Genomic DNA, 23,737 nt, shown 5'->3' on the forward strand with positions numbered 1-23,737 from the left:
GCTTGTGTTTGCTTTTTTCTGAAACTGCCAAGTCTGAGAAGCAGTGGAGTAGTGCTGGGCGCTGTCCTGACCGCTGAGGAGGGAAGGAGTCCAGCTTCCAAGGTCTGCATATTGCCAAAAAAGCAGCTTTAGGAAGTGGGTAGGTGAAAGGCAGTCCTAGTAGTCTATGGGGTGAATGTTAATCGTGTTTGCACATCCTGCTCAGAATCATGTCGTTCACCACAGACAAAAGGGATCCAAGCTGTGTAAATACATCAGTATGGACATATAGATGGAGGAAATACTGACATATCCTTCAAGATGTGTGAGGACCTTTTGCTAAGTTGAGCTATAAAAGGACAAATACGATAGAGATATTAGGTGAGGTTCTGAATGTGGTCCATAGAGTCAAGGGCACAAACAGAAAGCGAGACGGGGTGGGAGGGGGGCAGGAGGAACTGGGCACAGAGTTTGTATTTTGTGTGACAGATCCTCTAAAGAAATGGTTGACAGTGATGTGTCCAAGTGCTGTTCTGTGAGGTCAAGTGGGTTGGCCAGGCAGGTAGGCAGACCTGCTCTTCACTCCCAGAGTGGTTGCCCTTCACTGATAACTGGCCGTGGGTGTAGGAAGGGTGGAACTTTGTCTTTGAAGCCCTTAGTGACTCTTAGCTATCCTTAACCTGTGCTCACTTATGGGAGTGTGTGTGTGTGTTTGTGTGAGTGTGTGTGTGTGTGTGTGTGTGTGTGTGTGTATGTATGTGTGTGTGTGTTGTCTTCCTGAGCTTCTGGGAGGGTAAGACCCCTCATGTGCTTGGTTTCTGTATGTGTCATTTTCATTTTGGACAGATGCCGTGGCCAGCCATAACAAACCCACTTTTAGAAAAGTCTGGGGCCAGAAAATAAGCTTTTCTCATAACATGTCTCAGTTTGGACATTACATAACTCCCCCAGTAGATGTAGACCAGAGGCATGGAGATCTCTTTTTAATATTGTCCTGGGATTGAGTGTAGCTTTGCTGTATTCTTCTTGACCATTCCCTGTAGGGTGCAAGTTTCCAGTGAAGTCTTTGTCAGTTTTCCCACAGTCTCCCTGCTGTGCAGAATGCTTGAGAACTTGAGGACCCCAAGTCCATAGTGTATAGAATTGAAAACATTTGATTCCAAGAGTGTTTAAAAGCCTTTCCCTGCCAGCTTCCTCCATGACTTCAGGGGGTTTTCGTTGTTGTTTGCTTTCATCATTTCAACATGACTTTAGCCATGTTTAATCTTAACATGGCCTAAATGTTAAATGTTAAATCTTAAATGTTATCTTGTGCTAAGAAAAGGACAGGTCCTCCCAAGCCCAGCTTGTTCCACGGTTTAATATCTTCTCCCAGCTGAATAAAGATAAGGACTGTGTACTTGTGAACTTACACAAAGGGCTTCGAGCTTGGACTTTCTCCTGCGGTCTTTGAAGACACCTGTGTGTCATGGTTGCTGTCATTGCAAACACGGGTTCTGCAACCCACAGTGAAATCTCTCATGGCTGCAGCAGAGAAAAGTACCTAGGACAGGGGTAAGATTCAGGCCATGCCCAGTCCACCGAGCTTGCAGCAGTCTGGTTCATGTCAGGCACTTTGAACACTGAACATGTGCCTTTATCTTAGTGTCACAGACTGGGTATCTTCCCATTCAGTTCCGACCCTCACAGCTAGAAGTTAATGTAACAGGCTGGGTTCCAGGCTGAGGCTCACAAGCCTGGCCCTGCTGTACCCCCCATTTCTGATTGGCAGGGCACAAATTGGGACTTCCCAGGACCCCTTTAGTTCAACAGATGGCACATAACACAGGAGCACAGTTTGTGCGGTTTCTGGTTTTTAAAGCTATAGACAAGTGAAAAATGTGTACCTGATGTGTGTGGTGTAGGCATCGTCCCCAGGACCCTTTGAACATGGCTCCTCCCACGAACCCTCTTCTTTGCCTGAACTTGGATGGAGTCTTCAGCACTCTAAATGACTGATTATTGTTTAGCTGCTCATTGATGTGAACCTCCAGTTCCCTGACTTCGCTGACCTCTTAGTCTCTCTGACGAGTCCCATCTGGAAGCTGTCTAGGGACTCCCAGCCACCGCTTGTCTCATTAGCCACAAGAGACACTTGCTTATCATCCACAGCAAGCTCTGAGGAGGAGTAGCATTTTCCTGTGGTGACTCTCTTTAGGGGGCATCCTGTTAGCTGAAGCTTCCTTTAGGCATGAGCCTGGCCCTGCTGTCAGGCACTGGCATACACGGCTTGCCGTACAGAGATGCTTCATGGGCCTGGGCTCTGATCTCTGGAGGCCTTCCTCCCTCCGTGGCTAGTCTCAGCATGCACCCACTGGTGATTTCTCCGAGACTTAATTACATACTTACAGAGGAACCAGTTCCTACCTACATTCTCTTTCCTCACATCCTGGGAGAGGTCTGCTCGAGAGTGTTCCACCCAGGAGTTGCAAGGCTCTATTTCCGTGCAAGAGTGACCTAGATCCAGCCCACCGTCCGCAGTGCAATGTGTGCTGTGTGTCTCCGCTGGAACAGAGGCTTCCCTATGTGCTGTCTGACAATCTAGGTGCAAAACCCTACTTCGGTCACCCACGTAGTCACATTCCTGTAACAGGTGGGATGGGTGTTGTTTTAAATGTGATGCAGCCTCTGGCAGAAGAGAAATTCTAAAAAGACACTTGTGTCCTTCTTGTCCTCTGTCAGCCTAGTGAAACCAATGAAGCCCAAAGAATTAAGACTTCTCCAGGAATCCAGTGCTCAGGGAAAAGAAAGGCTGAAGCCTGGTGCCAGTTAATGAACTTGGCTCTCAGGAAGAGATTTCACACCGTGCTGACAGGTTATCGGACTTTCTGCCAGGAGAGACTGAAGCTAAGACAGTGGTGGGTCAGTGGTGGAGTAGACAGCACCTTGACAGTTGCTTAGCTGTAACACACCCTTTGCCCTCTATTTAAACATCACCTTCGTGTCAGGACCCTGCAGATAGACTTGGGGCCACTGAACCGTTTATTGGTTCCTCTTCCCAATATGGCTACAGTGGATACTTCTTTCTTTGCTTTTTTTTTTAATCAGTATTTATCACTTTAATAGGTATATTGGGACATGCAGCTGAGCCAGGATATTAGGTCTGCCAGCCCCAGTTTGTACCCTGAGAACTCTGCCTTAACTTGTGTTTGGGAAACTGACGAGTGCCAGCAGTGGTCACACTTAGATCCAACCTTGAAGATTACAGGTGATGTCATCTTTCTGGATGAAGGGCCTGCTGCCCTGTGATGAACTTTAATTGACTCAAGCCAAGGTTCCTGATGGTATAAGAACCAACTTAGGCTAAAGTTTTAAATAAAAGTTTGTGCATGCCCAGCATTCAGGAAAGGCCCTGCCAGGTAGCTGGGTTGGGGTGGGTGGGTGCTTGCTCCTCACTCCAGGCCGCAGGGTCTGTGTTTGTCATTTGCAAATCCTTCCCCAGTAGGATTGAAAGCAGGGGCAGGATCCTATAGGGCCCCACAACATCTATATCTGTGGTTGCCTTAGGTGTGGTGAGCCCAGGTTGTGTTTCTTTTCATTTGGGCTTATGATACTCCACTGTTAGAAGACAGACACAGTGCCATTGGTTGGAAAGGAAACTGAGACAAGAGGGTAAGTCACTGGACCAAAGAACAGCTTCCAACTGGTAGCACCCTGGCCGCTGTGCACAATATTCTCTGTGGCTCCTGCACCCGCCCACATCCATCAGTAGATTTGAGAAAGGGAGATACGACAAAGAATGAGGCATTCCGTGAGATTGTGAGACCGTAGTAACAGTGTAGAAAGTGGGAAGGGCACAGCTACCCAGGGTGTGCAGCCAGTGGTGTGCACTTATTTTTACCTGCATGGCTGTTATCCTTTGTGTGCTGACATCTACCCCGAGAACATTGTGGTTCCTGCTCCGTCCATTCCTCTCTAGTTTGCAGGACAGTGAATCTGGTGAATTTGTCTTTATTTCTCCTAGCAGAAATCTCCATTGATCTTTTCGTTTGCTTTGTATGACTTGAAATTCCAGTCGTGCCATTAACCTGGTATGTATGCTGAAATGCTAATAGATGGTGCAATTGTTTTGAGGTGGGATACTTCCCACGGCAGGTGAAAGCTTCTCCTGGGAGGTCCCATCCTCTGAGTGCTGCTGTAAACACTGCCCCTGAAGGAATGTGCTTGTTGGGTATTGATGTATGGCGAAATGACCCTTGGGAGCTGCTAGATAAGTTGGTTTATTGGAATACAGAATATCATGAATAGATCATAGAATGACCTGGCCCTTAATAAGAAGTACTAAGTGCCAGCAAGGAAAAGACCCCGTTCCTTTCAGCCTTTTTTTTTTTTTTTTTTAAAAAAAAGAAACGTCTTTTCCATGTCTTTTTATGTAGAGTCCTTGAGGGAGAAACCTTATACACAGATGCTTCTGTGTCAAACCATATTACATATTTACCCTAAGTACAGTATTGTGGCAAAGTCTGCCTCCTTTTGTTATATACTATTCTGATATGATCAAAGGCATGCTGGAGTGGGAGTTGCAATCCAGAACGGAGAACCGGTGTGGTTCAGGCACACCCCATCTACCCAGCATGCATTGGACTTGGCTGCCATCTTGTTTCCAGAATTTTTCATTTTAGCACCCTGGGAAAGTTCCTTATGGAATAAGCCTTCAGAGCTATATACTGCAATTCAGTGGGTCAATAGGATGCATTAGTTACTTTCCCATCACTGTGACAAAATACCTGACAAAGGCACCTTAAGGGAGGAAGGGCTTATTCTACTTATAGCTTGAGAGGATATAGTTCTTCATGCTGGGAAGGCATGGTGGCAGGACATTGGGGCAGTTGGTCACACTATATCTGCCCTCAGGAAGTAGGTAGAGAAGAATGTTGGATCTCAGCTGGCTTTCTCCTGTTTTAGGTTCAGGTGCCCAGCCCATGGGATAGTGCTGACCACGTTCAGATTGGGTCTTCTCACCTCAATAAACCCAGTCTAGAAACTCCCTCCCGGACATCCCCAGTGGCTTGTCTCTTAAGTGATCTAGGTCCTGTCATATTGACAGTTTGTGTTGACTGTTACACAGGGCAAGTGTATAGATATGATGGTGGTTAACTTGAGCTTGTTTTGCGTTTTAAACTGAGGACCCTCTGTTTCAGAGTAGACGTTGGGTTTGATATCCTCTTCCCATCATTAAGAATGTTTACAGAGGTGAGAATAGATTTCAGAATTGGGAAAGACACCTAATTTGGGAACTGGTGCTAACCGGTCTGTAGTTTGGTAGGCAATATACTTTAATGAGAGAGAGATACCCGTACCCCCAAGTAATTGCAATTTCCTGAGGATCTCATGCTGAGGAAAGAAAAGACTAAAATTCCGATGCCAGCTAGAGGAGGAACTTGCCTCCTGAAAAGGATTTCACACAATTGTCAGATACACTGCAGGAGAAAAGACAGCGAAGACATAGGGCAGTGATGAGCGAGACACCACCTCCATCACTACTGCTTAGCTGTGCATGCCTTTTGCCCTCCACTTGAACCTAAACCTTCTTTTAGCCCCTACTGCATGTGCAAGACAGACTTGAGGGGTAACTGAACCTCTTTAATTTCCTCTTCACAATATGACCACACAAATAAATTGTCTTTCTATGCTATTCTGCCGTTTGTTTGACTCACTGAAGATGCATGATCTTAGGGCTGCCAGACCCTGCTCTCTGACCTGACAGCCCTGGTAATTCCTTTTTATTTGGTGGCTCCTTCCTTACAACATGTGATCCAAGTGAAAAATACCCCCTACTAACTCTTTAGATGCATTTTCTCAGCTGTGCCCTAGTTCCTTTAGAGGCAAAAGTAATAAATGATTTTGAGTTCTAGAATGTTTTGAGAGGAGGTACACCGCAGGTGAGTTGGAAAAGAAAGTGAAGCAGTGGTGAGATTTTAAAGGATTTGGGACTTCCTTGTTGGCAAGCAACAGCAGTAATTTTGGAGTACCTTTGGCAGGAGTCTGGGTTCCTGTTATACACAAGGCACATGTCCCAGCGGTGTGTGTGAGTGTAAGGTCTCAAAGCCAGAGACAAAGAAGGAAGGGAGGGAGAGAGGGAGGAAGGGAGAGAGAGAGGAAGGAAAGAAAGAAAGAAAAGAAAGAAAGGAGAGAGAGAGAGAGAAAGGAAGGAAAGAAAGAAAGAAAAGAAAGAAAGGAGAGAGAGAGAGAGAGAAGAGGTGAACAACAGGCTTTGGCTGCTTTTTTTTTTTTTTTTTTTTTTTTTAGGACAGACTGTGGGACAGGATGGTGCTACACTCTTTCATCCAGGAGTATCCTTGACAGATACTTCCCCAAGCTGTCACCTGTCTACTGTAGCCGCCTTGACCATTCTCGTCCTTGAAAAGAACAGCATCTAGTGGGCAGTGTAGTTAGCCTTCTCTTCTGAAATGATGGTGTCGTTGAGGCTGCTGTGGGCGCTTTGGGGAGAAAAGGTCTCAGGACTCCGGCAGATCTGTGGCTTATTTTACTATTCCTGGGAGGCAAGTGCCAGCTTGAAAATAAATACTGATGACATTTAACCTTTCAAACAGCCACTGCTTTGCTTGGGAGATGTGGCTGTTGGTAAAATGTCTGCCTTTTAAGCATGAGAACTTGAGTTCCATTCCCAGAATTCATATTGTTGTTCTTTTGTTTTGTTTTGTTTTAAATGTTAGACATGGTGGCGTGTGCTTGTAATTCCAGAGCTGGGAAGTAGAGACCGGCAGGAACACTTTCTGTACAGCCTAATGGTTGAGCCCTAAGGATCAGTGAGAGACCTTGTTTCTAAACAGGAAGTAGTAAAGCTGGGTATGGTGGCTTAATCTTTTAATCCCAGCACTCAGGAGGCAGAGGAAAGTGGATCTCTGAGAGTTCAAGGCCAGCATGGTCTACACATTGTAAGTTTCAAGCCAGTCAAGGATACTAGTGAGACGCTGTTTTTAAAATCAAAACAGAACAGAAAAGCCAGGGTGGGCTGGGAGATGCCTCGGTGGGAAAGTACCTGCTGTGTAATCGTGAGGGCCTGAGTTTAGAGCCCCAGAACCTCCATAAAAGTCAGGCGTGACAGTGTCCATCTGTAACCCAGTGCTAGGGTAGACGCGCAGATCCTTGGAGTTTGCTGACCAGCCAGTCCAGCAGAATTGGTGAGCTCCAGGTTCAGTGAGAAACGCTATCTCAAAAAATTGATAGAGAAGCAATTGAGAAGGACAGCAAGCATCAACCTCTAGCTGTCACACTGAGTGTGTGGGTTAGCACCTCTGCACACATTCATACACCACACATACAAGTTTGTATGTGTTTATGCACTGACGTCTCAGAAGACATGCTTGGAACCCAAGCCAGAAGGTCCTAAAAACTATACTTAGGACCACATAATGCCCACTGAAGGGCTAACTAGAAAGCATAGTTACCACCTAACTAGAAAGCTCTAGATTCACAACCAGGTCTCTGCTCCTCATAGGTCCTAAAGTAGGTGTCAGCTCTGTGCATTCTGAACCTTTAAGATGGCCGTCAAGTTGTTAGGGTCCCTCAAACATGTACGGGATCCTGCTTACTACTGTTCACTTGAGAAGCCTAAAAGTGAAGCTTTCTGCGTGGGTTGGGGGAATTAATCCTTATTGTGGATCGTCATTAATATAAGTAAAGAAGATCACCAACTTAAAAATCATTTTGTTGTCCTCCATTTGAAAAATGAGGCATTGTGGCTCTCGGGGTGGCAGAGGTGGAACCCTGGGAAGGGGTTCAGCCCTGATGGCTCTCTGTCCATTGAGAGCTGTTTGATTTGACTAGCGCCTCAGAATGTTGAGGTAAGCCAGGTGTGGTGGGTGACCCATGCCTGTTAGCTACTCAGGTGACCAAGCCAAGAGGGGCGTCCTGGGTTTGAGATGAGCCTGAATTACACAGTGAGCTACAAGCCATGCTGAGCTACAAAGTACTCTTAATTTTTTTTTTAAAGATCCATGATTAAGAGAGGTGTTGTGACATGAACCTATAATCTCAGCATTTAGGATGGAGAGTTCTGTTGCCTGCCTCAGCCGTGTAGAGAGTTTAGGTTAGCCTGGACTACAGAGTGAGGCCCTGTCTCAAAAAAAAAAAAAAAAAAAAGGAAAGAACAAAGTCAGTTTTCTACTCCCACACAACTGATTGTGGGCTTAGATGGTTTGTTTAATGAGCTTTGGGGATATACACTGGGGCAATAACAAAGGCTAGTGTGCATGGCTGATGGGCCACAGTATAGCTGGGGAAGATCTGGGATGCCAAAGACCTTCCAACCTGAAGAAGCCCCATTAGTAATTTGCTATCTCTAGGGTTAGAGTGGCATCTCAACTCCTCTTCCTCTGACAAAAACAACTTAAAGGAAAGAGGGTTTGTGTGTGGTTGTTTGGTATCTGCATTCAGAAAGCAGAGTGGCAAATCCTCGGCTAGCTTCTTTTCAAGTTGTTCAAAGACTCAAGTCAGGGGACCCTCCTGGTCTCCTTTATAATGGGTCTAATTTAAACAATCCCTCACAAGTGTGTGGGGGAGGGGGTGGAAGAAGCTTGTCTGCCGTGGTGGTTCCTGATCCTGTCAAGTTTACGTCTGACATTGACCATTACAAGTGGCATATCATAAGCTTTGAGGTCTTGTGTTCTAGAAGTCCTCAGGTCCCTTGAATTTAGTTATTGGCCTGATTGCTTCCTAGCTTTACCCAAGTGCTTAGATGCTCTGTGTCTCTCAGGGGATGGCTGTTGGGCAGCTTTATGTGTCCTTGGAAACCAAAGCTTCTTACGAGGTTTAAAGCACACCTCCCCACCCCAAGCCACGGTGTTCTTAGTACAGTGCTCATGGGCTCGGCGTAGAATGTTCTAGAGCCCCTTGAGAGTGGTGCAGCCAGCCCTTTTCTGTTTTATTGTTTTATTTCAAGCAGTAAAAGGCCCAGGCCCTGGGAGCAGTGACATTTCCCTGCATCAGCCATTGGTCCGTGGAGCTTCTCTGCTATCAAAATTTCCAGAAAGGATTGTTTATAGAACATTTATTTTTAACATGAATCAGCAACATTTCTTATCCAAACATTTTTTTTTTGGTTTTGTTTTGTTTTTGTTCCAACCATCTGTGAACTCTGGGAATGGGGGAGACATAACTCGACCCCGCCATTCATCTTTTGAGAGCAATGTCACAGGAATGGGTGAAAGAAAGGTGAATCGGTTTCTTCCATAACTGAGAAGCAAAGTGACTTTTTTTATTTTAGGTGAACTGTGCTAGAGCTGTGGATTCGGGAAGTTGCCTTAAAGGGGCTCAAAGCACACCAAGGACATGTTAGAGTGTGTGTGTTGTGGGGTAGTGGCAGCAGAAGAGGTCTGTGTTTGGGAGGCCAGGGATGAGAAAAGAAAGGGGGTGGATGGCCTAGCTCTGAACTTTGGGCATCAAGCCGAGCAAAGTATTTATTTTCATAATCTTTCTGCTATGTGTTTTAGATTCTGAGAAATACACCAGAGAATTGAAGAATTTTCTGTCTCCTAAAGTGAACCTCAGGGTTAGGGTCAGCCATTCCTTGGGGGAAGGCAGAGGCCTATGCTGTGTCATCTTCAGACTTCCTGTGACTAGATTCTGGGCTGCCTAGCCACGCTATGGTGTAGTACCTAACATGCCCCGCTGCTACAGGCCCTAGATACCTGGCATCTAGCCTTGGTGTGACCTGGGCATGCATGGCTGGAGTCGGACTTAGAAGATCTACTCCCCAAAAAAACCACTGTGATTTTGGTCATAAAATCACCCCTCTGAGGTGACTTATAACATTAGATTGTGGTTTGGTTTATTGTTGATGTAATTACCTATCTTTCTCTTCTAGAACTTTGTTCTAAAATACAAGTTCATTTTATATTTGAATTCATGTTATAATTCTATTTTCATTAGACTAATTTAATTTTACGATTACTTAATATGTATGTTTTAAAAATTATTCTAACATTAAAATAATAATATGCTAAATTATTTGTATTGGAATAATTTTTATGTTCTGGATAAATCTGTGATATTTTTCTTTATCAATTCATGTTACTTTTTTTTTTTTTTAACTTTTTGAGACTGAGTTTCTCTGTGTAGCCCTGGGTGTCCTGGAACTCGGTCTGTAGACCAGGGTGACCTTGAACTCAGAGATCTGCTGCCTCCTGAGTACTGGTTTTAAAGGTGTGTGTCACCACACCCAGCTAATTTTTACATTTTTTTTTACTTTTAATAACCTATGACTTTTTTTAACTTTTTATTTATTCTTTGTGTCTTTCACATCATGCATCTTGATCCCTTTCATTTCCCTGTCCCTTCGTGTCCACCCTCTACCCTCGCAACCCCCACCTATAATACAATAAAATGAAATTTAAGAGAACAAAAGGGAAAATCAGTCTCATCATGGAAGCTGTAGCATGACACAGTGAGTTACAAAGTAAATATCCATATATCTTTACTTGCAAGTGTGTATTACAAAAAGTCATTGTCTGGTTCGAGGCTTCTGGTTTCTACTACACTGTCGATGCTGGACCCTCACTAGGACTCTTCTTGGATATCCTGTTGTTGCCCTGTGTCATGGAAATCCTGCAGCTGTGGGTCTGCAGGACTGACCCCTTCATGTACTCCAGCATATTGTAGATGGGTTGGGTGTTAGGTTAGACCAACTCATAATCCTGGTTCTGGGCCTTGGTAGTTGCAGGATTGGTCAGCCTGCCATCTCACTACCAAGGTGAGCTCTCCAGCATGGTCCTGGCTAGTTTACCCCTTGCAGTGTTGAGCAAGGGAACAGAGCCAATTCTTCTGCCTTCATGCCCTCAGGATCGACTCTCCCACACTTACACCATCAGGGCCAACTCGACTGTGTTGTCCAGGTGAGGTGCGCGGCCACTCTCCTGAGTGCTGCAGCTGGTGAGGAGCAAGGTCAGCTCAGAGACAGCTCTCCCACCCACCCCAGGCATAGAGGGGCAGAGGGAGGACATCTCTTCCCCACCCATGTCTCCCCACCCATGTCTGCCATATGGCAGATGAGGGGCGGGTCCAGATCTCTCATGTTCTTGGACGACTCATCATATACACACCACACACACACACACACACACACACACACATTCATCAAGGTCAGCTTTGCTGTTGCAGCCCAGACAAGGTTCAGGACCCACTTGTAGTGTTGCAGCTGGTAGGGGGGAGGGTCAGCTCTCTTGCCAGCTGGAAGCAGTAGGGGTGAGGGGGGAGGGCATTTTTCCCTCACCCCCACCACTGCATCACTACACACAGAGGGAGGTGTACCAGCTCTGATCCTCTCACACCCTCAGGTCTGGCTCACATGTGCCCCTGTCTACAGGGTCAGCTCTACTACAGTGCCTAGGTGAAGTGTAGGACCCTCTCCTGAGTGCTTTATCCAGTGAGGGTGCAGAGCAAACTCGGTACAGCCCTGGCCTCTCGCCCTTCAGTGGTATCAGGAGCCATGAACTCCAACACCGACTGTGGCTGTATCGGGGCCATGAACCCAGACATAGGACCCAGCAGCAGCCCAGGCCCAGACATCACCGTGGCCCTGGGTGACAATCAAGCCACCCACACCAGCCTACTCCTCATTGCTTCTCTCTCTTCAGATCTGCCTCTGTCCACAGGCCCTACACCATTCTGTCTCTTTCTCCCATTTCATATCGTACATTTATTCACCATCCGCCAGGCACCACAGGTGCCAGGTGGGCCTGGGTTTTCTTTCCTGAGCCTGGGGCAGACTGCCCTGGGCCTGTGCGTGAGTCTCTGTCTATCATGGTGCTGGGCAGGACCATGCTTCCTCTTTAGAGCCCAGGGCAATCCACCACGTTCCTACTTGTGTGTCATTTTGTCCCACTCAGTCCACCATCGACTTATTTTCTTTTAAAGGCTTACTTTTAGCACAAGACAGCAAGTGGCTTTTCTCTACATGAGTGTAGAAATGTCTAGGGCTTAAAAAAAAGTTCATTTATTATTTGTGTGGTGTGTGTGTGTGTGTAGGTCAGAGGCAACTTGATGTGTTTTATCTAAGTTGTTCTATTACCAATAAAGACTTGAGAGTCAAATATTGGAGTGAAAACCTGGTAGATAAAAAAAGTAGCAGAGGAGTGACTAGCTAATCTCTCTACATTTCCCAGATTCATGAGATTCAGGTTCTCTAAGTCCCTCTCTGCTCCTTCCCATGTATCTTCTCTATCATATTTCTGGGTTCTCTTTGTCTAATTCCAGTCATTGTCCTTGCTGTCTCCTGAAGATTCCTTGTCCCTTGTCTCTCTAGATGGTGATCTGTCATGTGGTGGGTGAGACCCTTCAGTTCCTGGTCAGTGCAGGGCCTGCCTCCACCACCAGTTCGGAATGCCAGCTATATGACGTCCGGCTTTCCCCATTTCATTTAAAGGTAAGGCTGTGTCGATGCCATTGGTCACAGGAAATCTGTGGTAGATATAACCTTGTGTTCCCTGCCATAAGAGGGACACAGGGAGAATTCATCCCTGCTGAGTTACAGAGTTCTGAATCTCATGGTGTTATTAATTATGAATTAGGTCACCCATTATCTTTAAACTCATCATGAATATGACTCAGAACAGCACAACACACTGTAAGGTCTGTACCCATCATGGATAATGACTCCCCAAGCTATGTAGATGGAGAGCCCCCTTCTCTAGTTCCTCTCAGCCTGTACACCCTCTGAGGCCATGTGTAATTAGGACAGAATTGTGTAAAACTGGTTTGGAGAAGTAACTAGATTCTGGGTGAGGGCCCTGTTACCCACCCTGCCTCTCCAATGAGGAAATGTCATTATTCTGCAAGCCCAGCTTTGATGGGCTTTGCAAGCAGATACAGATGATCTGATGAAAATGCTGGCAGTCTGACTCTGAAGATAGCCTTCTTCAGTAGGGGCCTTGAGGGTTATAGGACTGTGGCGTCTTGCTCTTGTTGGCTCTTCGTTAGTTGTTAAGAGCTCATATACCACCTCACTCTGCATGGTCATTGTGCCTTATACCGTCTCAGCTCAGTCACCATGGGTGTAGTTCCCAAACCATACTATTGTCCCGTTCTCCTGCCAGCCACCTGGAGACATAAGCTGTTCTCACTGTCTTAAGGTCCAGCCCTAACCACACCTACCAAGTCCCCTTTACTATGCCTGGTCCTGTATCTAAGGCTGTCCAGGATGAAGGCCTTACCCATTTTTCCAAGATTCTGCCCCATCTGCATGAGTAGGACTATTCGAAACAGCAGACCAGTTGAGGCTTCTGGGGTGGTTCAGGCGAGAGGGGTACCATTATTTGTGGCACTCCATATATAATCCCAGGGACATGTGAACATGGGTACCGCCCATGGCCAGCACTGAAGACAGGGTGCCCTGGGTCTCTTCGCTCCCTCCACTCTTGTATGCCTTGATAACAGAAAGAGAAGCACAGAGTGCAGTGAGTTCCTTATTTAAATAAGGTGACACAGTGTCAGTGACACTGGCCTGAGGACCTGCCGGGGCAGAGGAGAGGCTGGAAAGGAGTTTGGGGGGTGGGGAGGTCTTCACATCCATTCTGAAAGAACATTGTAGACTAAGGCAGAGGCCGAGCCACTGTCTGTAAGAATGTGACTAAAGAAACACACAGGGGCTGGAGTAGTGGCTCAGTAGTTAAAATCACATGCTGTTCTTGCAGGTGACCTGGGTTTGATTTCCAGCATCCTCATGGTAGCTTACAGTGTTTCATAACTCCAGGTCCAGGGGCATGTCCCTCTTCTAGCCTCCAGGGGCTCCAGGCATGCACACAGTACGCTTACATACACATAGGCAACTTACACACATTATCTGAATTACTTTTCTATTGCTGTAATAACCATGATTAGAAGCAGCTTGGGGAGGCGAGGGTTCATTCTAGCTTACAATTCTCAGGTCTGAGAAAAGATTTCTCCATCTCGTGGCAACAAGCCAAGGAAATTATAAGGAAATGTCCTACTTGTTCTTTGTATAACCAAACTCCACTACCTGCAGGAAGTAACCCAAAGGGTACTCAAAGAAAAGAAATTTGGAAAATGGATGCGTTTCATTTTGCAGAGTTTGGAAAATTAGAATATGTATACCATACCATAGGTACATATTTAGGGTTTCAATGAGAAACTGCTTTGAGTTCTGAAGCAGCTGGTTCTTTATTACACACATTTATTAGAAGTTATGGCCATCATTTATAATCAAATATCTTTTATCTGCTGTTGTTCCTTCCTCAGCAAGCAATTGAAACAATTCAAAGATAACAAATACCTGACAAATTAAGACTGAACAATGCTCCAACATATGTCCCTAGTAAAAAGAAACAGTTTTTTGCATATTACAACATAAAGCATATTGCAGGTATATCACACAACCCTACAGGACAAGCAGTTATAGAAAGATCTAATCACACTCTAAAAGATATACTTAATAAACAGAAAGGACTAATAAAGACCCCCACTGATAGATTACACAATGCTTTATTGACTTTAAATTTTCTAATGATAATAAGAAAGGAATGACAGGCGCACACCTTTAATCCCAGCACTTGGAGGCAGAGGCAGGCGGATCTCTGTGAGTTCAAGGCCAGCCTGGACTACAAGAGCTAGTTCCAGGGCAGGATCCAAAGTCACAGAGAAACTCTGTCTCAAAAAAAAAAAAGAAAGAAAGAGAAGAAAAAAGGAACGACGGCTGAGGAGAAGAGACATTAAATCATGGAAAAAATGCTGAATTAAACCAGTTTGTATACTTCAAAGATGTGTTGACTTCAGAATGGAAACCAGGATATGTGTTATATTGGGGAATGGGTTTTGCTTTTGTTTCCACAGGAAAAGAAAAGTTATGGATATCATCAAAATTGATAAAGATTCCATCTAAACTGATGTATAAGACTAACAAATGACTTCCATTTGATCAATATAACCTGCAAAAAGAAAACTCCCCAAAGTTAGGGTTAGGATGGGGTTTTGTTTTTGCCTTTCCAGAAAATAAAGGCATCCTACTAAGGAATCACACTCCATCACGGAAGGAGGTCAGGGTAGGAGCTGATGCAGAGGCCATGGAGGAGTCCTGCTTACTGGCTTGCTCCCCATGGTTTTCATGGCCTGTTCTCTCATACAACCTAGAGCTACCTACCCAGGAGGGGGTAGCACTGCCCATAATGAACATCAATCATTAATCAAAACCCCCACAGACTTGTAGGCTAATCTGATGGAGGCATTTCAAAGTATGTCTAGGTTTGGGTCAAGTTGACAAAAATCAACCAGCACATACATAGAATAAAAATAAATCTTAAAAAATAAATATGCAGAGAGCATCAGTACTCATATACACAGCACACAGCATATGCATAGAATATGCATGCATGCCTTGTAAGACACAACACGGTGCACATATTCAACATGCACACATATGTAGCACATATACATAAATATACGTGTACATGGCACAGATGCATGCACGTATGAGCTTATTAAGGCTCAGGTGATGAGCTCAGCTACCCAATAACTGTTTCTTGGTGGTTTGTTCTCATAGATAGAATTCCACATGGAAGAGAAGAGAGAAGACATTCAGATCAGGTGGTCATTCACCCACGTACCAGAAACAGCCATCAAGATCCAGCCCCAGACCCCAGGGGAGGTCAGTCCGTAAGTTTTTGTCATTTTTTTCACTGGTTTACGGATGCGTGGCTAGGGCATGTCTCAAATTGGGCAGCTCTAAGGTGGGTAGCCCCTGCTAGTCATTCTGCTCATGCTGATGTAGGCCACAAGAGGCTACTGTAGGGGACGGCTTTGATGGAGAGGACCCTTTTCACTTCCTGGGGCCTCAGCGTGTGAGCTGCTGTGAGTGTGTGCAAAAAAAAAAAAAACAAAAAACAAAAAAAACCCCACAACTTTTCTTTTCTAGACAGGGAGTTCTTCCTGTGGCTTTCATAAAATTCCCTTGTAGTTTTGCTCTATTTCAACTAGATCAGCTACTGAGGCCTCCCCACAGTAGAGATCTGTGGGCTTTGTGGTGTGTCTCCAGTAAGAGACTTGTCTTTTCCTCCTTTCATCTCTCTCTTGTCTTTTCCTTTCCATTTTTTTCTCTGGTGCTGGGAGTGGAACCCAGGGCCCTGAACGTGCTTGTTAGTGTTCTACCCCAGTTCTGCCAATATTTTAGTCTTCATATTTTGACATAGATGTGTGCAGTGTGAGGGTTAAGGTTTGGTTGGTTTGGTTTTAGCTGGTAAGTTTCACACACACACACCCACCCTACACACACACACATACACACACATACACAAATTCTGACCCAGGCAATTAACTAATATCAGATTGGTGACACAGCGTCGGGGTGTGGGGGAAATGACTCAAGGAATCTTGAATACAGAATGGTCTCCTTCTCAGCAGAAGAGACTGAACATGTCAGGGCTTGTCTCTGTGGAATGAAAGTCTGGACAAATGATGTCATTGTCTGAGAGAAGCAAAAAGCAGAAGGAAGGAGAAAGAGAGAATGAATTGGGGTGGGGCAGCCCTTGCTTCTCTTTCCTTCTGCTGCTTGCTTCTTTCTGATGATGGCATCGTTTATGCACCTGCAGTACACACAGGGAAGCTCAGCCACGTTGACTTTCTCAGTGCAAAGAAGGGCATAGTTCTGTGTGATTCCTTGAGTCATTTTCCCCATGGGTAGCTGTGTTACCAATCTGATACTGACTTATTTGCCCCAATGTTCAGGTGTAGGAGTTCCCTATCTCTGTTTATTTATATATTTATTTTACTTATTTTTTTATATAACTTATTTTTATGTGTGTGGGTTTTGCCTGCATGTGTGTTTGTGTATGATGTGTGTGCAGCACTTGCAGGGGCCAGAAGAGGGCAATCTCCAGGGATTGAAGTTAGACAAGGTTGTGAGCTGTCTTGCAGTTGCTAGAAATCAAACTCAGGTCCTCTGGAAGAACAGCCAGTGTGCTCTTAACTACTGAACCTTCTCTTCAACTCCTTGTATATAATTTTGACTATTGAAAATTTGGTGGTTCTGCAGTTAAGAGCACTGGCTGCTCTTCCAGAGGTCCTGAGTTCAATTCCCAGCAACCACATGGTGGCTCACAGCCACCTATAATAGAGTCTGTTGCCCTGTTCTGGCCTGCAGGTATGCATGCAGAGCACTCATGCATAAAATATAAATAAATTAAATTTAAAAAATAAAGAAATTTGATCTGAAGTCAGCACCACTGACAGACTGGGGAAAAGCTCTGCTCCCTTCCACTTGGCCTTACTGATGACCTGCACAGAAGTGACTTGTGCCGTTTTATAAAGATGATCTCATTCGCTCCTCCCCCTGAAGCCAACCAGCAACATGCTGTCTACTCTGTACACTTCCTGTCCCTCATCCTCTAGGCACTCACAGATTCCCCTGTGGAGCATTCTGGGGCCCCTTTGTGGCTCAGTAGCAGACCCACAGCCCCCTATGAATGAGAACAGCACTGGGGAGGGGAGAGGCTGTGAAAGGCCTCTCCACTGTTGTCCTGGCCACTGTTCTTGAGCCTGTTAGATAACACCTGCCATCAGCCCAGAGTTCCTGTCTACTGAGTGAGAAGCAATTGTGCAGGTCAGACAGAGAAGTAAGAGCCCATCCCGAGGCACAGCTCTGCTGTGTGGTATTATTCAGCCAGAAATGGGGTGTCTTTCTGGTGCACGCTGTGTGCTGATTAGCTTTGCGAAGGATAAGAGAAGCCTGACGCAGGACACAGAGGTGTAAGTGTCATGACAGGTCTCGTCCAGAAACGGCAATCCACAAAGAAGGAAGGATGGGTGCCAGGAGTTAGGGGTGTGACTCCTGATAGGACGGAGTTTGGGGTTCATCTTTAGGAAGTAGTAAGAAGGTTGAGAACATATTTAAGGAGTGGGTGCTTAGTACTGTGTGTGTACAAAGGAGCAGTGGAAGGTACATTTAAATAGTTGTTCTATATCATGTGACTTTTATTTAACTTAAAAATGAAGGCCAGGCTATCAAGGAACCATTGAGAGGATAGGTGATGGCCTCCTGGTTCAAAGCACAGACTCTTAACTGTTTTAGCCAGTGGGATTTGATTCTTGGCTCTCCTATTTATGGACTCTATGGCTCTGTGAATGTTAATTGAGTTTTCTATGTCTTCATTTTCTTATCTGTGAAGTGGAGGGAATGTGATGTGAAGATTAAACCAGTTAATACGTGTGTATATGGGAGGCTGGCCCCAAGTGAGAGCCATGGCATCAGCCTTTTGGTTTTTGGCATTTAGAAACCTTGCATTTTAAAGATTCCAGCCCACTTTTAGTAGATACAGGCCAAGTTTACTATAAGGAGGCTTGATCATGAGTTTAAGGCCAGGCTTGGACACACAGTGAGATTTTGTCTTAAAAACTCAACGTCCACCAGGGATGTATTCCACTGATAGAATGCTTGCCCAATATTGGCAAAACCCTGGTCTCTATCCCTAATACTAAAAAATAAAATAAAACCCCAAACCTGTGCACTAAAAACATTTATAGTAGTGGTTCTCAACCTTCCTAATGCTATGACCCTTTAATATAGTTCCTCATGGTATGGTGACCCCAGGCATAAAATTATTCTGTTGCTACTTCATAATTACAAATTACTTCATAATTTTACTACTGTTATAAATCATAATGTAAATGTCTGATATGCAAAATATCTGACATGGACCCCTGTGAAAGGGTCATTCAACTCCAAAGGGGTCACAACCCACAGTTAAGAACCTCTGATTTGTAGAACTCTGCTGCACAGAACCATGCACACATGAATGGGTGCCGTACCCTCACCGGTACCAAGCTAGGAATGGTGCAGTATGAGTCCCAGGAAGGTTGTTGTGGTCCCTTCACAGGCTTCCCATGGGATACTTCCACCTTGACATCTTGAATATGGGAGCTATCTGAGCTGCAGAATGCTAACAGTTAAATCTTGATTATTTGTTTGTTTGTTTGGTTGTTTTTCAAGCAGGGTTTCTCTATGTAGACCAAGCTGGGCTGGAACTCAGAGATCCACTTGCCTCTGTCTCCTAAGTGCTGGGACTAAAGGTATACACCACCACCACCCAGCTAAATCTTGATTCTTAACTTGATGGGATCTACAATCACCGTGGAAACAAACTTCCAGACAACTCATTAAGGGAGTTTCAAAGTTAGATTAATTGAGATGGAAAACCCACCTGAATGTGGGCAACATTATCTCATAGGCTAGGGTCCCAGAATGAATAAAAAAGAGAAAGCAAATTGAGCACCGGCATTTATCTTTCTCTGCTTCCTGATATTCACTATGATCAACTGCTTCACATTCCTGCCACCTTCCCTTCTCTGTCATGAGACACGGCCCCTTAAAACTGTGAGCCAAAATGAACCTTTTCTTCCTGAAGTTGCTTTTGTCAAAGCAACAAACCAGATGACCAAGACGGGTGCAATCAATAGATCCAACAGTTGGAAGCAGCGTGCTTATTGCTGTGCGGTGTCTGAGATCTGGAGTCTTTGCACATTCTCTGCCTTCCATCAAGTTCTTGGCTGGACTGTGTTTCTCTGCAGCTCAGGGGCCTCTTCAACCTCACATAGTTGTTAGCACAATTGGTTCATTATGATCCGAGCTCCCCATTTCCTCACTGGCTGTGCTCCTGGAGGCTGCTGCTGTTCCTAGCCTGTCATGGGCCAGCAGGACAGTTGCAGTCCTAGTGATAAGAGCCAGCATAGCCCTCACACCAAGGTTGCTTAATGTAGTCTGATGTTGTAACATCTGGCATGCCTGTCAGGTACCTGCATCTGGCGTGCAATGATCTGTTGGCCTTTCCCTCTCCAGAAGCAGGTGCTTGAGGTAAGCATGCTTTCTGAAGCCCTTGCGGATCTTCTGAAGTACCTAGTTGGTGTTGCCTCTCCATCTGTGTTTCTGAGTTCCAAGCCTTCAAGGGCCAAAGAAGCTCAGGTAAGCCCAGATTCCAGGACGCGGGTGATTCTAACTTGTGTTTCCAGTGCTTTCCCTTCTCATGGTGGGGCTGACACTGCACGGGCAGATATTGTCCGTGGTATTAGATCACAGCCCCGTGGTGAGAGAGGTTGCCAGGCCGCTCGTTGTTGTTGTTCTCATGAGGCTATGGTCCCCCACATTCATCAGGCACTGTCAGCTGATGATAATATTTGGTACTAAATTCTAGGTGACTAGGGTCACAGGGATATGAGAAGTCATCTTTACTTTCCTTTGCTTGCAGGGTGGCAGGTACAGCTCAGCTAGGAGATGAAAACACAGGAGGTTATAAACTTCCCTCAGGGCCTCTCAGAGGGATAAGATATAAGGTGACTCCCCAATACTGGAGTCAGTCATACAGCCACAGAGGTTGGAGCAAGCCCCAGCTACTGCATCTCCCAGTAATCCTGTTAACAGTAGTTTCTTGAGAAGCAGAGTTGATTGGTGACCATAAATTTATATAACTTGGTGAGAGTTCACAAAACAGTATTGTATTTTCATAATCTACAGATTGAAAAAATGGACCTATGCTATTAAATCCAATCACATTCCAAAATGAAGTTGTCCAATTTAATTAAGTACTATACCCATGACAGACCTCTCCAGAGAAATTAAGCACTTGGGCATGGTGGTGAGAGAGACCTATAAGATATATTATGGTGTTGTGACTGCTACAAACACGGTGTGATTCCAGCTCATATCTGAAGCCTTGGACACCAGGAGAGTTGATGCTTTGACCTCAGTCCAGACTGACCACAGGCTCAGCGCTCAATCCCAGGAAGACCAGTGTTTCTGTTTGATTCTAAGAACAGCAAAAGACCATGGCCTGACTGAGGTGTTTGGAAGGAGGAATTCCTTTCATTTGAGGGTTGCTCATTTTTCTACTCAGGCCTTCAACTGATGGGATGAAGCCCTTCCTATTAGGGATAGCCATCTACTTTACTCCTTCCGTCCAATAAACATTGATCTCTCAGACTACAGCTTACTTGGAAGAGTGCTTACCTAGCATGCAGCATGCATGGAGTCATTGGGCATGGTGGCAAATACCTATAATACCAGGGGATCAGAAGTTCAAGGTTATCCTCCACTGCATAATGAGTTTGAGGCCAGTCTGGGTGACACAATACCCTGTCTCAGGAAAATAAAAATCTGTCCTGAACATTGAACTCATCTCAAACCACCATCATAGAAACACCCAGAATAGTGTTGAACTGAGTAGCTGGGTATTTATGGCCCAGAAGTGGAACCCTCAGAGCTTAGTGGTTAAAGCACTTTTGTGCCGGTATGGAGACTAGAATTTGGATCCCTAGAACCCAAAGTAAATGCCAGGTGGACATGGTGGTCTGCCTGTAGTTCTAGCCTCAGAAGGCAGAGATCAGGGGATCCTGGAGCAAGCTGGCTGACTAAACTAGCTGTATTGGTAAGTGCTGTGTTCAATAGAGACCCTGCCTCAGTGAATAAGGTGGAGAGTGATTAAGGATTACACCTGCTTACAGTCACAGGATTCCATATGCATAGATATGTCCATGTTCACACACACACATGTGAACCCCCACACATGTAAAAACTCATGAATACATGTACACATACACAGTAATGAAAGAAAAATGTTGCCACACATTATACAACTGACAAAGTATGAAGTCTCCATCCCATCCCAGTGCTTTAAGGAAGTTTACAGTCCTTCCTGGCCTCTGGCATTCTTCACTCACAGAAGAGAACCTGGTTCAGAACCGTGTTTGTTGGGTGTTACCATGAGTATCTCTGGAGATGTTAATAAGCATCCACTAAGAAGTAGCTCAAGTTCAGTCAGCAACCAGGATAGCTGCTGCATGGCTTTAACTGTCCAGAACCTCTCAGAGAACCTTAGGTTCTTGTGCTAAATTTAAGAGCCCCTGTAAGCACCATCATGGCAGCTAGTGCCTTGTGCCCTTCTGAGAATGCAATAAGACTGTACCTGCCTCTGTACCCTCATAGATGTTCTTCCTGGAATTAGGGGCTCTGCCTGGAGGCAAGGGGTGATCACAGGCTGATGGCCATTCATATCTAGATATTGTCCTGTCAAGCACCGCAGCATGGAGACCAGTTCACTATTTAAAGAACCTCCCCTGGGTCTGAGCATGAAACTATGTGCTGGCTAGTCTTTACTGTCCTCGGAAGTAGATGACAAAGCAGAATTTGAACAGGGACATCACTCTCTGAAGGGTTCTTCAGTAGGGATAGAAAAGGTTCACCATGGGGCTGGAGAGCTGGCTCAGTGGTTAAGAGCTCTTGACTGCTTTTTCAGAGGTCCTGAGTTCAATTCCCAGCAACATGGTGGCTAACAACCATCTGTAATGGGATATGATCCGCTCTTTTGATGTGCATAAAAACAAAGCACACATAGACACGAATAAATAAATCTTGAAGGAAGGAAGGACGGAAGGAAGGAAGGAAGGAAGGAAAGGTTCACTTCAGAAACAACAGAACCTTCTCATGAGATAGGACCGTCAATTCTGGGTTGATCCTGGCAGTCAGATCTCCTGTTCTAGTGACACTGGTGTCAAAGATATCACTCATATAGAAGCTAGTGCCCCTGGCTGTCCTATTTCCTTATAAAAGTCAGTGCCCATCATGGGAATTCATTTAGCCAATAGCCTTTAGGGTACTGGCCCATTAGGGCGTGATCTGAGGTACTGTGTGTGGACTGATAAGCACAGAGAGGAAGCATGCTTGTTCTCTTGGGTGGTGGTCGGAGTTCTGTTTGCAGCTTCCAGTGCAGAGGACCACGGCTCTCTACCCTTGCTGTGAGTTCTTCCCCAAATACATACTTGTTGTCCTTTATTCTGGGCTCTCATGGACTTCCTTAATTATGCCTGCATTATGGAGCCTAATCCCCTCATATCTTCACAACTGTTACCCTGCCTTCTTCCTACAGACTCTACAGTGCACTTCCTCCACTGCTCAGGAACCCTGCCCTCCCAAACCTCCAAGGGCTCATGAACTAAAACTGCAGGTGAAGAATATCCGAGTCTCCCTGCTAACCCACCCTGGTGCTTCAGGTGGGTGCTGATGCCACCAGGGCCTCATGGGGCCTTCCACTGTTGTGGGAGGTACCTTCCTTGGCTTGGGCTGGTGAATCCTTGTATGGCAACCTGGTTGGGTCTGCAGTATGATCTCTACCTTCCTTGGCAGAAATATAGTGAAACCCTTGTTCTTTGGCTAATGGGCTTGGGGTCCAGATGCCACAAACTGTAACCCCTTAACACGGTAAGCAACTGTGTTTTTCTATGCATACTCAAAGAGTTTGTGGAAAAGATTCTAAATGTTCCAGATGCAGAGAAAGGACAGATGTTTGAAACAGTGGCAATGCTAGTAACAGAATCTGAGCATTACACAGGCGATACATGCTACAAAGTGTCGTACTGCACCCCACAAATATGCAAATCTAATTCATGTACATGAATGCCAAGGGAGAGCAGTGTCATGGTTGCTCTGCTTTCAGCAACTGTTGCTAGTATTGTTTTGCTTTTTTAAAATGAGCCAATAAATTCATGTTGAAGACCTCTGAGCCGCTGAGCAGTGCATCTTCTGTTGTCCTAAAAAGTGGGGTATGAGAGTGGCTGATGGGGGATCAGAGGACTTAGGCTCACTGATGCCCCTGGTGCCGCTGATGGGAAGAAGGCAGCTGTGTGCTCTGGCCCTTCGCAGTGGTCACTGAGCCCCGCCTCCCCAAGCTTAGCAGTCTGAAGCAGGATATGACTGTCCAATTGCAGC

At 45.4% G+C, this 23,737-nt stretch overlaps 1 protein-coding gene across 3 annotated transcripts in view; it reads left to right on the top strand.

Annotated features, from left to right (window-relative positions):
* The window catches only part of C2cd2 (C2 calcium dependent domain containing 2), a 68,386-nt gene that overhangs the window by 14,004 nt on the left and 30,645 nt on the right, over positions 1-23,737 (top strand). For all 3 annotated transcript variants that reach the window (XM_087898648.1, XM_048422522.3, XM_048422523.3), the window contains exons 3-6: positions 12,284-12,403; positions 15,533-15,637; positions 19,820-19,942; positions 22,899-23,022. In XM_087898648.1, the coding sequence (XP_087754774.1) occupies positions 12,284-12,403; positions 15,533-15,637; positions 19,820-19,942; positions 22,899-23,022 (472 nt within the window). The remainder of the gene's footprint in view (positions 1-12,283; positions 12,404-15,532; positions 15,638-19,819; positions 19,943-22,898; positions 23,023-23,737) is intronic.

The sequence above is a fragment of the Myodes glareolus genome, chromosome 2 (genome assembly GCF_982192425.1).
Source record: "Myodes glareolus chromosome 2, mMyoGla1.1, whole genome shotgun sequence".
In the NCBI taxonomy this organism is placed as follows: Eukaryota; Metazoa; Chordata; class Mammalia; order Rodentia; family Cricetidae; genus Myodes; species Myodes glareolus.